Source organism: Thunnus maccoyii, chromosome 1, assembly GCF_910596095.1.
Source record: "Thunnus maccoyii chromosome 1, fThuMac1.1, whole genome shotgun sequence".
In the NCBI taxonomy this organism is placed as follows: Eukaryota; Metazoa; Chordata; class Actinopteri; order Scombriformes; family Scombridae; genus Thunnus; species Thunnus maccoyii.
The window spans coordinates 30,685,481-30,701,453 of record NC_056533.1 but is presented as its reverse complement, the minus strand read 5'-3'; the positions used below and the strand labels follow the sequence as shown (position 1 = coordinate 30,701,453).

Sequence of the window (15,973 nt, the reverse complement as noted above, 5' to 3'; positions counted from 1 at the left end):
GAGGGGGACTTAAAATAAGAAATGATGAATAAAAAATAATTGATTAAATTTTTAAGAACTTTGTTGGAGAATGTTTGCACATTTTGAATAACGGAACATGGTTGTTTTGTCTGTTTTAGCCAGATAAACACATCCAAATGCAACATCCTACATAATTACAGCCCACAGGGGTCTCATGGAATAATCTGCACTGTCACCTAAAAACCAAAACACTGTGCCTTCAATACATTTCTTATTTATTGTTTGTTTTTCTGTTCCTGTTCTTTTGTTTCTCTTATTTTATTGTAATAGCTAAAAGGGCCTTATGCTCTTATGCTGTATAACTAATCTATACCTACAGTATGACTCATGCTATGGTAATTATGCTGATACTTGAAACTTGCTCCATTTTTTTCTGTGAACACTTTCCTTCACATCAGCTGGTTCTCATAAAAAATAAAAATAATCTAACATCTGAGCCTGATCAGTCCTTTGAAAGTTTTAAAACTGATACATAGTCAAACAAAACACCACTGCACTGATGCCAGGAAGAGACAGGAAAGATTTTTCAAAGTACATCTTGTTTATCTCTCTAGGATGCTCAGTTTTCTTTCAGGGTCAATTAAGCCCACTCAGAATTTAAAGTAGCTGATGTATGAGCTACTAAAACTTTAATGTTTTTCTTTTTCTGACCTCTGGAGATTATTAACCGGGAGCTCATGACAAAGACAAGAAAATTCGATCAGTCATCAGCTTCATTCTCATTATTCAGTGCTCAGTGTCTTATAAGCATAAGTAGCCCACATTATGCTAAGTCTTATAGTGGATAAGACTTGGCATAATGTGGGCTACTTATGCTGAGTGATTCTCTTATGTGCTATCTCATTCTACATTATTACAAGAGAAGAAAGAAACAGTCAAGAGGTTCAGTTTTGAGTATTGTCAAACTTTTAAGTGTCATTTTCTATACAGTGGTGTGACTGAGTATGTGTGTGCGTGTGTGTGTGTTTGAGGAAGGCGGGTATTTACTTTCAACTCCACAGGTACCGTTGGCAGCTTGTTTCCCTGAGATGGGCTGCACGACTGGACTCGAGGAGGTGGGGTACGCGTGGCGTTTGTAGATGGCGTGCGCCTGTGGTGCCGAGGTCTTATGGTTTGATTTCTCCAGAGGCTGAATAAAGAACTCTTGATCCGACAACTTGAACATTCCTGTCTGAGGAGAAGAAGGACTGCAAGTCAGTTTTCTCTTCATTTCTCTAAATATTTCATTAACTCTTTTAATTAGGATCAGTACAGGAGGAGTTGAAGTGTGAACTGTTTCACTGCTTTACCAAAACTGTTCAATATTTCATACACACATGTTAGCAACAGTATTTTTCCATTAACTGTTGACCTTTTGTCACCATAATGTAGATATACATGTATGTACTGAAGAGGAATCAGAAACTCTGTTGTCAGTATTTTTATATCTGAATTTAAGTCAAACCAACAGGGACTACAATTAACGATTATTTTCATTATCAATTAATCTCTATTATTATCAATTAGTTCTTTGGTCTAAAAAATGTCCAAAAATTGTGAAAAATCTCAATCACTGTTTCCTAAAGTCCAAGACGCAACCAAAAAATATCTTGTTTTGTCCTGACCAACAGCAAACAACCCAAAGAAACTATCATAGAGGACAAAAGAAACCAGAAAATATTCTGATGATAATATAAAAAAAAGTTGTAACCTGAGAATTTTGGCATTCGTCCCTTAAAAATGACTCAAAGTTATTTGTCAATTATCCAAATAGTTGCCGACAAATCGTTGCAACTCTGAAACCAACGCAGTATCAATAGATAAAAAAATGTGTGAACCTGTTTTCGTTAAGTTCACCTTCTCTCTACCATTGTCATATGATGAGGTGAGAACGTTTATATGTTACTATGCTGTTAATGCAAACTCATCACATCCTGCAGGTACTTCACAGTAAAAGCCCTCCAGTGAAGAGAAGTGATAATAGATGTCGCTGTAAAGAAGCTGTAGGTGTTGTCTTTGTCACAGCGTGTAGCTTCGATTTAGTTAGTAAGAAGGGTAAAAGCTATTTTCAGACATTTTTGTTAGTGGATTTACACAAGGAAACCTCTAAATTATAGCAACACAGGTCAATCTTAATTCCCCAACACGTTATCAGGGTAAGTAGTTCCTTTTCCAATTCTGCAGCTGCCTTAGCTTCATGCTGAACTTATCAATCACTCTGCTGTCCTAAGACAACCTGTTATCAATATAAAGTATACTAGTTCAATACTAAAAATAACACAAAACAGAGGAATCTTTCCTTCTTTGCATTTTTTGTTGAATTGCAGAGTTTTATACAATAGTTTGTCTCAGTTGTGTTACATATTTTGTATTCAAAAGTTGTTTGTAATTGATCAAAATAGCTCTTGAAAACATAATGTGGAACCGTACAAGACTGACTTATCCTGAGCGCGCAAAAAACAAAATCAGCAAGTTACAGTGAAACAGTAAAAACAGCCTGGTTTCCTGAGAACATTTCTATTGATGACATCGAATGGTATTGGAGTAATTCAGTTTCAGTGGCTCAAGTGCCACCTCTCACTGATTATGGTCATGCAGCTACAGTAGCAGTAGTTCAGGGTGTGACTGTGACAGGGGGCAAGATCACATATCATAAAATTTACTGTACCGTGTTGGCACAGTGCCAAAACCAAATTCCATTAGCTCCCTCCTTTTTCTGTTGTCCATCCTTGCCCTATATTCAATTCCCACCCACCTTAAGTCTCCTATTTCCTCTCCCTCAGCTGTCTCAGAGTCACAGGTGCCACCAGTGACCAGACAGCAGGGTTGGTGCAACTTGTGCACCACATGGGTAAAGTCAAGGGAAGAAAGAGTCTCACACATTTAGATTGCTGTGGAGCAGCCCCCATTCCTGCTTATCCCTAGAAATAAATCAAACCTCAGCTAAACCCTTACACTGCCTCTAATGGAGCAACTCATCCTCAATTATAAACAGTGGGATTAACATCTAAAAATGTAGGATCGACTAAAAGCAAAAAACTCCTGTTGAAACTGTGATGGACATTGAATGTTTGCCCTCATCTATGAAGTAATTTTACTTTGTTTCTGTCTGTCTGCATGCATATATCAACCAAAATGAACTGAAACCAACACCAGGCTGTGAACTGTCAGTTAAAGGTTGTTGCGGTTAAGAGGACACCAGGCCCAGATTTCACCACCCAGCTCAAGTGAAGTGACGCCGTGCAAGACACCAGAAATCAGGTGAAGCCCACATCCTGTCTTATGTTACTGTAGCTCATATCTCCTTTTCTGCCTCTGCCACGAGAACAAAAAAATCTCAGAACCTTCAGATATAAAACTGTAAATGTACATGTAGGACTAGATGTGCTGACTGTCTATTTCTATCTGTCATGTTTTGAGTTGTTTAAATTTGTCTTATGTTGTTTTAGTAAATGTTCCTATGATGCTGTGAAAAGTCAGTAATCACTGAACTATCCTGATGATGTCTTACAGATTATCTGATTTTCTTTTCCTATGATTTGTACTTTGGTATTGTGGTATCTGGAAGTCTGCGCAACTTGACACCGCAGCAATTTATGTTGGTTTTTTTTCTCATTATTTATGTCATGTGACTCATGCTTTCAGCATCAATACACAAGGAAAACACAAATAAGATATTTACTGTTGCTATTACCACATTGCACTAAGGAATGTAAATTGATGTAATGTAATGTTGTAATGATCCCACACCTTCTTAAACATCAAATTCAAGGACTTTTCAAGGACTTTCCAGGCCCAATTCCCTCAAATTCAAGGACCCAACATGGCATAGGTTCAAGGTTAATTACTGTTACAAAACAGAGCTTTTATAATGAGAACTATCAGGCTTTACAGAAGCTCACAGACTATGTGGTCTCTTGCCTTTACAGTACAGCAAAACAATATTCTATTCTTGCACAAAATATATGAATTCAAGCACTTTCAATGACCCATTTCTATTTATGTGTACTTTCAAAAACTTTCAAGGCCATGATTATTTTTCAAATTCACACATTCTTTCTCAAAAAGATGCAGAAAAAATAGTTGTCACTTCTAGGCTGGATTATTGTAATTCCTTGTTATCAGGCTGCCCTAACAAGTCTCTAAAGTCTCTCCAGCTGGTCCAGAATGCAGCTGCACATGTACTGACAAAAACCTGAAAAAGAGATCATATTTCTCCCATTTTAGCTGTGCTGCATTGGCTTCCTGTACAATCCAGAGCTGAATTTAAATACCTTCTCCTCACCTACAAAGCTCTTAATGGTCAGGCACCATCATATCTTAAAGAGCTCATAGTACCCTATTACTCCACTAGAACACTGCGCTCCCAGAGTGCAGGCTTACTGGTGGTTCCTGCAGTCTCCAAAAGTAGAATGGGAGGCAGAGCCTTCAGCTCTCCTGTGGAGCCATCTTCCAGATTCGGTCCGGGGGGCAGACACCCGCTCTACCTTTAAGAATAGGCTTAAAACTTTCCTTTTTGATAAAGCTTATAGTTAGGGCCGGCCAGGCTTGCCTTGGACCAGCCCCTAGTTATGCTACTACGGGTCTAGACTGCCAGGGGACTTCCCATGATGCACTGAACTCCTCTCTCCTCCTCTCCATCTGCATGTATTCATGTACCATTACTGCATGTTACTAACTTGGCTTCTTCCTCGGAGTTCTTTGTGCTGTCTCATCCGCAGGAAACCCCAGGATCCGGGCTGTGAGCCTCTGCCGCGGGGATGTCCTCCTCAAGCAATTGCTGCTATTTGTTATTGCTAGTCATAGATCTATTATTATTAATGTTGTTGCTACTATTATTGTTATTCTGCTTCTCTGTGTGTGTGTATCCCGTCCCGTCCCCCCGCCCACCCACCCCTCGTTAAAGAGGAGTTTTTCCTTACCACTGTTGCCAAATGCTTGGTCATGGGGGAATTGTTGGATCATTGTAAATTAAAGAGTACAGTCTAGACCCGCTCTATGTGAAAAATGTCCTGAGATGACTTTTGTAGTGATTTAGCGCTCTATAAATGAAACTGAATTGAACTGAATTGAAAATTTAATTGAATTCACAAACTTTCAAGGATTTCAAGGACATGTTGAGTTATATACAGTTAATCGAATGACTTAGTTAAGACTGTTTTCCATTATGTGCCTTGCACTGCCTCTGCTCTGTAAGTAACTGTCATACCCGCACCGTGTTTGTGTGTTCTGTGAATCTCTGTAAATGTCAAGTTGCATCCGCACCACTGTGACCAACAAAACCTCTGGAGCACTTATTTTGTTTTATTTCAGTGACTCTGCATTAAGTTCTCATGTTATTTATTTTTAGCCTGACACAAATGTTGCAGCAATGTGGCATCCCACCTCTTCAAGGAATAAATTCCAGATTGTTTTTTAAGCAAATGCTTCAGCAAAAAAATATTGAGCTTCTGCACTTTTTTGTGGTTCAGAAAAGTAGCACCACACCAAAGCTTTAGTCTGACACTGATACTTTCATTGTATCACTTTGTTATTGTTGGACAACAACAACAATAATTCTGAAGAGAATCCTTTCCTTTTAAGCCAAAAGCATTTCATGTACACAATATTTCAGGTAAAAAAAGGAGGAATATTCATGTGATATTTTGGGCTAGACAACAGAGTGTTGTGCATATTTTGTAACTCAGATTGCGTGATTGACATGTTTTGGTTGACTAATTGATCACTTTTGATGAATAAAATGAGAAATGCTTTGTCCGCACCATTAACCTGGTCCTCATCACCATCTGCCCATCCATGTATGAATCAAAAGTGCTGCTGTGCATCCCAACAGGATGTCTGATATTAGCTCTTTAGTGTACGACAACAGACTTGTTTACTGCTTTTCTTTCATGTTGAGGACACTTGAAATGTGATGACAATACTAACTGCAGATGCTTGAATACCTTGTAATTCGTGTTCATAAAAATCAAGCAGTTTTGCTTTGTAAAGACAGTATGCAAATTGAGGGAAAGCACAATGCATCATCTAAAAATAAATGAACAGATTGGACAGTAATGGTTCTGAACATATTGTGTTTGTAAGTGGTTGATTATGAATAATCTTGATGCTCGCTAGGAAACTAGCAACAGGGTCTGTGTCTGCGTAGTACTAGTGCATTACAAGTTGCACACATGCTAAACAATAAATGGGAGGTGTTTTGGTACATGTATGCTAATATGCTAAGAAGAGGAATATTAATTACTCTGACACAAAAAAACAAAACTTTTTAAAAGGCAAAGTGCAGTTCACTGTGTTCGTTTCCATTTATTTTAGCAATCTGATTAAATTAAGAAGAACTTGATGAACACAGGTAGGAGTCTGCTGGATAAATGTGATTACTTGGCCACATACAATATAAACTTAACAGGGTTTATTTATGTGGTTGAGGAAAGACTACGAATTTGCATGACAAAGACCTAGGAGGGTATAGAATTGCTGTGGGATTAATGGGCAGCTACATGTATACGTTGCTGTTTCCAATATCATTCAGTCAAAGGTCTGACTTAAAGGTTCAATAAGTAGGAATCAGAAATTCCTTCTCATTAGTGACACCTGTGGGCATTAAATAACCTGTAGTCAACATCCTGTGGCTTGCACGCATGCTCACTACTGGAGGTGATGTCTTTTTCCTCGCTTCTCATTATTACATAAAAGATCTCTAACATTGTATTAGAGATTGTTGTGTTGTTTTGCACCATCCTGACAGATATGTGTCCCTCCCATTTCTTTGGAAAACAGCATGGCTCTATGATCTGTGGATTCCCAATACCCTCAGTAATCAGTTGCAGAAGGCTATGATGGGGGGATGCTGATTCACTAACATGAGTGTGTATTTACACTGCCTCTTATTCTGTGTATGATTATGTCGGTAATCACCCTCATTGTCATTTGAGAAAATATGTGTTTTTTCAGACTGTTCATAAAAGTGAAGAAGAAAACGGTTGATTACTCATTCTCTTGCTAGAAGTTTAACTAAAGGGAAAAATAACAGACATAAAGTGACTGATATGAAGGTTTTTACATCATAGAGTTTGAATACTTATTACTCTAATACTTAAGTTAGGTCTAAATCCCTATACACATATATACGTAAGTACTTATACAGTAAGTGTCCCTGTGATGGCCCCTGTGGTGTCATATGAGAGTTTGTATCTGTTTCTAATCTGTGTCTCTCCCCTGCAGCTGACTGATTGCAGAAACTCAGTGCACCTGGGCTCTCCTTTTCAGACACCTGCTTGTAGTATTTTGCTCTTCGCATCCATACACACACTCGTACATTTACATGCACACATCATTAAAACCTCACACATAATACTGATTTCACTGACATCCACACACCATACTTAAATTAGTTATCACCTCTTTAATTCTGATTAATTGGCACCTCTAATCTGTTTTAATTTGGTGATTTTGTGTGGTAAAGTGGTCTCCTTTTTGTTGTGACTTCCTGAGCCGGGTCATGATAGTCCGCACTAAAGATTACTGATTACTGAATTACTGAAATTGTTTATTCAAGTGAATATGACATCTTTTAAACCTTATTATGACTTGACAGATAAAGCAGATGGAGATTGGCTCTCATGCTTTAGAACATTTAGGAACACACACACATACTTCATCACACTTACTACTCATCATGTACACCTGCTCGTAAAACAGCCAGCTCCTCCAAGCTGCATTTCTTCAGCTTTGTATATAAAGGGTGCAGACAAATATGTCAAAAATAGCCAACAGTCAAAAAAAAAAGTTTTCCAAAGGTATAAAATCTGGGACATGTCATCTCCTCCAAAATGCCTCCAACAGCAGGACAGAGAATCATCCACAGAGACACAAAGAATCCGCAAACGGTATAAAACTTATCAGCAGGCCTTTCCCTCCTCATATGTCAGTAGTATTTATTACTCCTACATCAAAAAAAACACAAGTGTGAAATGTGATTAGTTACAGACTAGAAAAAACATAAATGCAAATCTTAAAAATTTGCCAAAAAGGCTCTGGATAATCTTCAAGAGTGTTCTGGCAAATGTTCTACTGTGCAGTATCTAAGTACTTTGACAGTGACATAGTTTTCATAGGTCTGTGTATTCCCTTTATGGGTGTTTGAGTAACATTTATAGGCTATTAAGTGAGCAGTGTAGGATGCGCAGCCTTTCTGATACAAAATCCCTTAATTTTAGGACAATAATCCAAAGCAGGCGAGGAGTTTTTAAAGGCCCAACAGTTAAATGGATATAACTGTCCACGTCAATCACCTGACTTCAATCCAACTGATCATGTGTTTCACTTGCTGAAGACCAGACTAAAGGGAAAAAAGTCAGCAAAACAAGCACGAAGTGAAGCGGGCTGCAGTACCGGTCTGGCAGGGCACCATCAATGTGGATACCATGTGTCTTTTGATGTCTATGATTTGTAGGCTTCAGAATGTGAAACTCTGCAAAGGATTTTGAATCAAATATGAAACAAAATGACACTGATTGGGTTTATCTTTCTTGGTCAAACTACTGTTTAAACTGGGGAGGATTAAACTGTATGTTAATTTGCGCTTGTATTCTTGGGTTTGAACGCTAATTGACCTCCTTGTTAAATATACCTGCTCAGTAAAACAGCCAGCTACTCCAGTGAATCATGCAGCTGCAGCTTAATATACAGTATTGACACAGGGTCAAGATATTCAGTTACTTTTCAATTATACATTAGACTTGGTAAGTCATCTATATGACTTTAATTGGGTATAAATTGGTGCAAGATGTGGTGGTTCCAGTCTTTTAGTAACACACTTTTTGTTTAGGAATTTTAGTGCACTGTAGCTTACAGATTTCAAAAAGAAAGGTATGATGAACAAAAACATGCTGTTAGTGATGCTTCTCTTGGTGGAAATGCTTTGTTAGAAGTTCCCAAACCAAAGACAGACACATGTAAGCTAACAGTGGTGAGACTGTGTCTGGTTCCCCTTCTGTCAGCGGAGATGAAAAACATGGCAGTTAAGTGGGCAAAGAATCATGGAAAATGTGTGTAAAAACAAAGACCAATCTCCAGAACGTGGGCCGACAAATTTCTTGTGACATGAGAAAAGTAGGACAAGCATAATGTTTTAACAACATGAATTCATGCATATATCCTATATTGTGTCAAGAGTGGGCTGTGTTTCCTTAGTATATCATGTTGTACTGAAACTTTGCTGCTGAACAAGTGCTTTTTTCCGGCATCTCACTGAATCCATATCTCCCAGGACTCAGGTTGTTCGGGACATGACTGCACACTTTCCAGTGTCAAGGCCTGGTTTACTGGTGTAGAGAAAAGTGACAAATTGCAAAACAGAATTCGTCCTCAAGGAATTATAACAGACTCCTTATTGATTTCATCCCAAACGAACACCTCACATGATGCCTTTCCTTCTAAAGGGGAACTCCATTGATTTTACACAGGGGGAGTACTATTACATGAGGAAAAAGTTGTATAAAGCCTTTTGTGGCTCAAGAGGGAGTTGCGTGCAGTCTGATAAATTGCCTAAGTTGACGTCAGTTGGGGCTGGAGATTACAAGTTTAAAAATGAAAAGAATCTAGGGTGTGGAGTTAGAAAGAAGTGAGGTTACCAGACCTCTGGAACCCAGTCCTCATCTTTGCTTGAGGCTAGCAGCTCGAGGCTACATTTGCTGCTACATGCACCTGAATTTTTACAGTCACAAGTCATGTTGCATTATGATGTAGGCGCCAGGTTTCGACAAGGAAGAACAATGCATGGACAAAAAAAAAAAAGATGACATTTCTGGCTCTGCTGCATCGATTTTTTTTTTTTTTTTTTTTAAAACAGTCCATAATGAGTCTGATAATTTACTAGAGTGCAATGCTAAATCAGTAAAGCAATGTTTATTTGCTTGAAGTGTGATGGGCGATAAAACAACAACTAACTGCCACCAGGGTTCACTTTACAGATAAATATGGTAAAGCACAGTGAGTGTAAAAAGAAAGGCGAAATATTTCATCTGTAATGTTGCCTCACAGGAAGGTTTTACTTTCCAACATAAATTAGTATCATCAATATTAAATGCATTATTAAGAACACATTTTACCCATGTGGTGAACTGTGTTAATTCTGGGCGTGAGTTAAAAGGATAAGTTTGGGTTTATTCAAGTCTGTCTTAATTCAACACTGATGTGCACTTATGTACGTGGAAATGGATCTTGGTTGCTGTAGCAAATTCTTACTCTCCTTACTGACCCTGAAGCTATTCCCCCCTGAACGTAATACTACACTGTAAAAAACGGAGACCAATCCACAGCCCTCGTTCTGTGAGAAAATATATTCCAAAGTTCAGTTGATGCTTTTATGATGCTTCAGCAGTTTGAGTATGCTAACTCGAGCCGGTATCTTCCAAAGTTACAGTCTATTAAGAACTAAATGCCCTTTTTTTGTTTCAGCGGAATGAAACTCCTCAACGAGCTGAGGCCTCAGACTGGCCTCATTTTAGCTTCAACCAAATTCTCGAATACATCTTTGCACAGAACAAGATTAAAATGTAGATTTTGTCCCTAATCTCTTACGGTGTAGTCGCATTCTGAAAAAATAGCTTCAGGGTCCGTCTGGTGAGTAGAAATGATTCCAACGACCAAGACCCATTTCCATTTTGCATGTCAGTATTGTATTAAGATAGAGTTTAAAAAACCCAAACCTATCCTTTAACCTCTGAAGTGAAGCTGGTGAAACTGGTTCACGCAGAAACTGTATGTAATGCAGCTCTCTGGATACATGTACTGTATGTGTCTGTTAAACTTGCACATTACCATGTCTGCTTAAAGCACTTTTGCATTCTCTACTGCTGCTCACACTGGGCCATAGCAACTTTTGATGGCTGCCTAACTTTAATAGTCAAAAGACATGCGAAGAAAGATCTCTGCATTCACACCCTTGTTAGAGGTTGCTTAACTTATTTTCCAAGCAGCACATTCAGATTCTTTTAATTAAAAGCATTCGGCCCACACCTCCGAGGTGGCCAAGATTCTGACGTATTGATTTATCTAAGAATGATGAAGTCCATGCATCAAGCCCATCTGTGTAATAAATTTGCCATTTTGTTATTTTGTAAAAGCAATACACCAATGGGTTTGTAAAAAATTCAATGATGATCAAAATAAATCGCATACTCTAATAATCTACCAATTCAGAGAAAAAATGAGAAATGGAGAGTGTGTGTGTTTATGCTACATGGAAATAGTTTTGATGGTCCTGGACCATATATAATCTGGCACAATATTATTGTAACATTGTGATATCCATTAGCTGTCTAAAAACTCTTTTCTTCATGAACACACGTGGCAGAGTAGAGCAAAAATGGCCGACTGCATTTTGCACAAACAGTCTGTGAATACCGGTGAGCAGGTTTTGGACTATAGTTTGGATTCCTGCTATGCAGATTTACTGCAGCAAGTGTTATTTTGTTCTTCAGCCACAGATAGAGTTACATGGTGAGTACGGAAGTGCAACAAACATCACTGCAAAGAGAAAACCGTTTTTGCATGTGTGTCTGTAAATGCTCCACTGCCTCAAGACACAAACTTCGAGGAGAAAATCTGTAGTTATAACAAATTGTCAGACATTTCTTGGCTGGAGTGGATCTTATGCAAGGCGAAGAGGAAGTCTGAATAGCAGACTCATATGCACCTGTTTTTGAAAAATACATCCAGGGCGTCTATATCTTGCAGCATGAACCTTGAGTTGTCAAATAAGTCTGGGGTCTGAACATCGGTGTGCATAGTTTTGGTATTAACGCCTCATTATACACACTTAACTAAGCTGCCCTCTGTTGCAGCTGACACATTTCTAATCAACATGAAATGCACTGAATTACAACTGCAAACAGAGATTAACAAAGTAATTTCAAATAGTTTGTATATAATCCACTCACCAGTCCATCACAGGTACTTATTGCTGCGTTCCCTTTAACAGTGATCTCATCCCACACTTCCCCTAAGAAATGGCACTGGGAAGATCCAGGAGGTTGGATCTTGGCCCCATCCAGGCCACCGTACCTCCTTTCCGTCAGGAAGCCCGGAGCGAGCAGGTGTGGGTTGAGAGTTAGGTTAAAGTACAGACTGTGTCCGCCATGCCACAACTGGTAGAAGACACGATCTAAGTCTACTGGTTCCTCTGAGGCTTCCCGGCGCTGTACACGGCGAGCATGATGAGACAGGAAGTTGGACAGGAAGTGACCTCTGGCATCCACTCTACTGGGGTGAACCACTTCATACATAGGCAGATCCTGCAGAAATCTCTCTGTCAGAGCCATGGTGGGAAGAGAAGATGTAAAAGAAGATGGGTTATTAAATCATGGGACAGAGGAGGATAATTAAATAATGAATTGGCTGTTAAACTGTAAACAAAACTGGGGAAATTCTTAACAAACCCATCCGTCATTTTTATGTTTGAATACAGCTGCAGTGTATACGGTGTCTGTCAGAGTAACGGTAACACAGCTTCAAACTGGATTCTTGTCTACTATCCTCTTTTTACTTTTTACTCTGTCTCATGTGCAGCAGGATTGATAACGTTGGTGGAAGTCATCCCTTTGATAAAAACAATACTACTTAATTTCCTGTGATTTGAAGTAGCTGAATCAGCAGCATGAAAGGCAGTGTGAGAAAGACACACTTTTGTGAGCAAGAGTGCAGAAAATGTGTCTTAAGAGGAGGAATTATAGCCTTTAATCCATACATACATCTCCACTGTTTTGTTGAGAGGAAATTAAGTCTTGTGCAACATTACACATCTGTTCAATTTAGTTCATCACTCTGAAGAATCCACGTTTTGGATCAGTATGAACATTCAGTACACCTACGCACAGAGGAAAAAATTTGATGTGTGTCTTGCACTTAAGTGCCATTTGTGAACCATGTGTGGTACCAAAATACACAGAAAGAACAAAGGATGGTGCCGAAGCAGCAGTTTCAGGATGTGACTCTCATGTAATCATGAAGACAGTTTTGCCTTTTATCCAACATCAAGATGTATAATGCAATAACCAGAATATATTCTATTATATTGCAAAGTAAAATCATGTTTTAGGGCTCATTTTCTATGTGAATTTTTATATTAATATAATATTTGCACATAAAGAAAACACAGTATTAATGGCCAATGGCCAGTATTATGGCCAATGTGAGTCTGCCAAAAAAAAAAAAATCACAATAATATTAGATGTCCAAACAACAGCTGTTTCACGATAATGTCTCATTTACTCTACATGGCTCATAGTATAAATAAGCAATCCTTGTTGCATAATAATTTCCAGACATGCTGCCATTGTGTAATTTTTCAGGAAGCAAAGACCTGCTCCATAATCCACACAAATGCCGTCATTAGCTTCACGTCAATCACGAACAATGAGCGGAATGCAAACAATGATTTAATGATTTTATGACAAGGTAAGATGAGGTCTCTCTGCATTCGGCATTGCACAGGATTATCTGCAGAAATATTTTCAAGAATACATCAGAGCACAAAGATCAGAAAAACAAACTCTCATGTTTTCAAGTTTTTAGTTACACCCATTAGTCAGGGGTCATGAGTCTTAATTCAACCTTCAACAAAGGGTAGTATTCCTAAAAAGGATTTGATTTATTGCAAAAAAAATTGATACCATCACTCAATCAGCACGACTGGCTTTCATTGTGTGTATTTTACATGAAGATCCAGGTCCAGAGCATTTCAACATTTCTAAATATTTCCCAAGTAAAACCTAACCTTGTAGGGTTATGTGGCCTTGATGGAGCTGAGAGTTTTCTAGTTGCATATGTGAGGAGTCTTTTTCTGAAAGGATTTCATAACATGTAAATGATTTTCTCTCATCTACAATGATTCCAGTTAGTGTTTTAAAACAAAATACACATAATTATTTTTGAATTGATTAGTAGTGCTGCCACTAACAATTATTTTCATTATCAACTAATCTGCTGATTAATTTGTCAATTAATTGATTAATCATCAATTAAAACTCACTAAAACATCATAAAACGGGGAACATGTCCAGCACAGTATCTTAGAGCACGAGGTGATGTCATCAAATGTCTTGTTTTGTCAAACAAACTGTCCAAAACCCCCAAAGGCGGCAAATTCTCACATTCGAGAACCTAGAGCTATCATGTTAGGTGTTTTTGCTTGAAAAAAAAATGACTTAAATGATTAACTGATAATCCAAATAGTTTAAGATTAATTTTCTTTCAATGAATTTATCAATTAACCAACTACTTGTTGCACCTCTAGTGATAAGGTTCCTATTAAAGCACTTCAAATATAAGTTGTCAAATGAATATGGTATTAAGATGGCTGCTCCCCCTTTCCACATTTACTTCTGTAACTTAATTAATATGGTTATGCAAGTAAAAATTCAAACAAAAACCCTCACAGATCCTCCAAAGTTGTCATCATGAGGAAGCCTGTGTTGTAATGTTTTTCTATTTTGGGTTCTTGATAGTTTAAAAATAAAATTTGGGATTCCAGCGCCAACATTTATCACCTGAAACTGATAGTATTTGGGGGGGTTGCCTCCCCTCAGTGACATATCCTTGCCTACACTGCCTGAAAGTGCTTAGTTTTTCCTCTCAAGTGCACACAGCTGATTTACACCGGATGAGACAGAGTGCATCCAGACTCCTTGTTCTGCTTGTTTCTCCAGTCTCAAGAGAGCCCTAACTTGTTACATCCAAGCAATGAACTAAAAGGAGAGACTGTGATGATGAAAGTGCAGAGTGTATTCTACAATACATGAGAAGATAAATCCACTTATATGATGATAACCATTGGGCCTGACAGCTGAAGAGCTGTTTTTCTTAGCAAACTAGAATAGAAACCTACTCCATTATGAGAATAATAAACACACCCTGCAGATTACCAAAGTGAAATTCTGTTTCCTGCCCTTCACTGGTGAGGTCAGGGGTCAGTGTCAGCAGCAGCACTATGCTGGGATTCTTCGCTTTGCTCAAGGGCACTTTAGAAGGGCAGATGGGACTTGAACCTCTGATGATTCAATGGAAAGAAGGTCTCTCCAGCTCCCAGACCAAGCTGCAAAACCTTGGACTTAATTGCTACAGTCAGCCCAGAACTCTGTAAACACAAGTCACAGCTGGCCTGCCCTCCACCGTGAGGACTGCTGGCTGAATTAGATGCGCTGTGGAGCAAATGTGCACAAGAAAAGCGGCCACAATTCTAGAGAACGCGGCAAAATACGGATGGATCCTTGAATTCAAATGTGTTAAAAACTTTGTTTTCAAGCTCGACTAACCTGTTTCATGTGATAATCCAAACGTTTTGCAGCTTTCCAGGACCGTCAGAAGTACGATGCAGAAGTGAATGAAAGAAGCTCCGTGAAGCCCGCAGTCAAAACGGGTCATTTTGTCAGGACGGTAGCCTATAGTTAATAAACATTTAATGCCTTTCTAACACCGAGTCGATTTTAATTTCAAATTATTTCCATTTGGGCTGGATGCACTTTTCGCTTTGTTGCAGCCACTTAAACTGTGACAGTCCCAGTAAACTTCTTCAATTTAGGCCTGAACATCGTCTGCCTCCACGGGGCGGTTTTGTTGCATTCTCAGTCTTTTTTGGCTTGTTTGTATTTCGGTGTTAATGTTTGCTTACGAGTAGCTGTCCCCTCTGTGCTCCATCAGTCTTCTCCCGACAGCCAGTGACAGCTTTAAAACTTTCCCCTGCAAACTTTCGCAGAGCCACCCCCACAGATGGGTGGACTTAAGACAATAGGCTATCTTTCAGTCGGACTAGGGGCTTAAAGGGGAATGCTACTCCAAGAAATCGGATATAGCGCTACGATCCAATTGACAGTCGCATCCAAAACTGAGGTCTTTTGGGTTCTAGATGGGTCAGACGAGGACCAGTTTTGATATTGTTGCCTTCACTCGGAGGCAGAGAAATGATTACAGA

General features: G+C 38.8%; 1 protein-coding gene across 2 annotated transcripts in view; it reads right to left on the bottom strand.

Moving 5' to 3' along the window:
* Positions 1–15,973, bottom strand: part of LOC121895707 (A disintegrin and metalloproteinase with thrombospondin motifs 7) — a 90,981-nt gene extending 75,008 nt beyond the window's left edge. Inside the window, exons 1-3 of one of the 2 annotated variants that reach the window (XM_042409131.1) lie at positions 15,318–15,973; positions 11,946–12,313; positions 1,009–1,192 (exon numbers count right to left, since the gene is read on the bottom strand). In XM_042409131.1, the coding sequence (XP_042265065.1) occupies positions 1,009–1,192; positions 11,946–12,313; positions 15,318–15,426 (661 nt within the window). In that variant the 5' untranslated portion in view covers positions 15,427–15,973. Of the gene's footprint in view, positions 1–1,008; positions 1,193–11,945; positions 12,314–15,317 lie in introns of those variants that run through there. The other variant, XM_042409138.1, reaches the window with a different exon arrangement.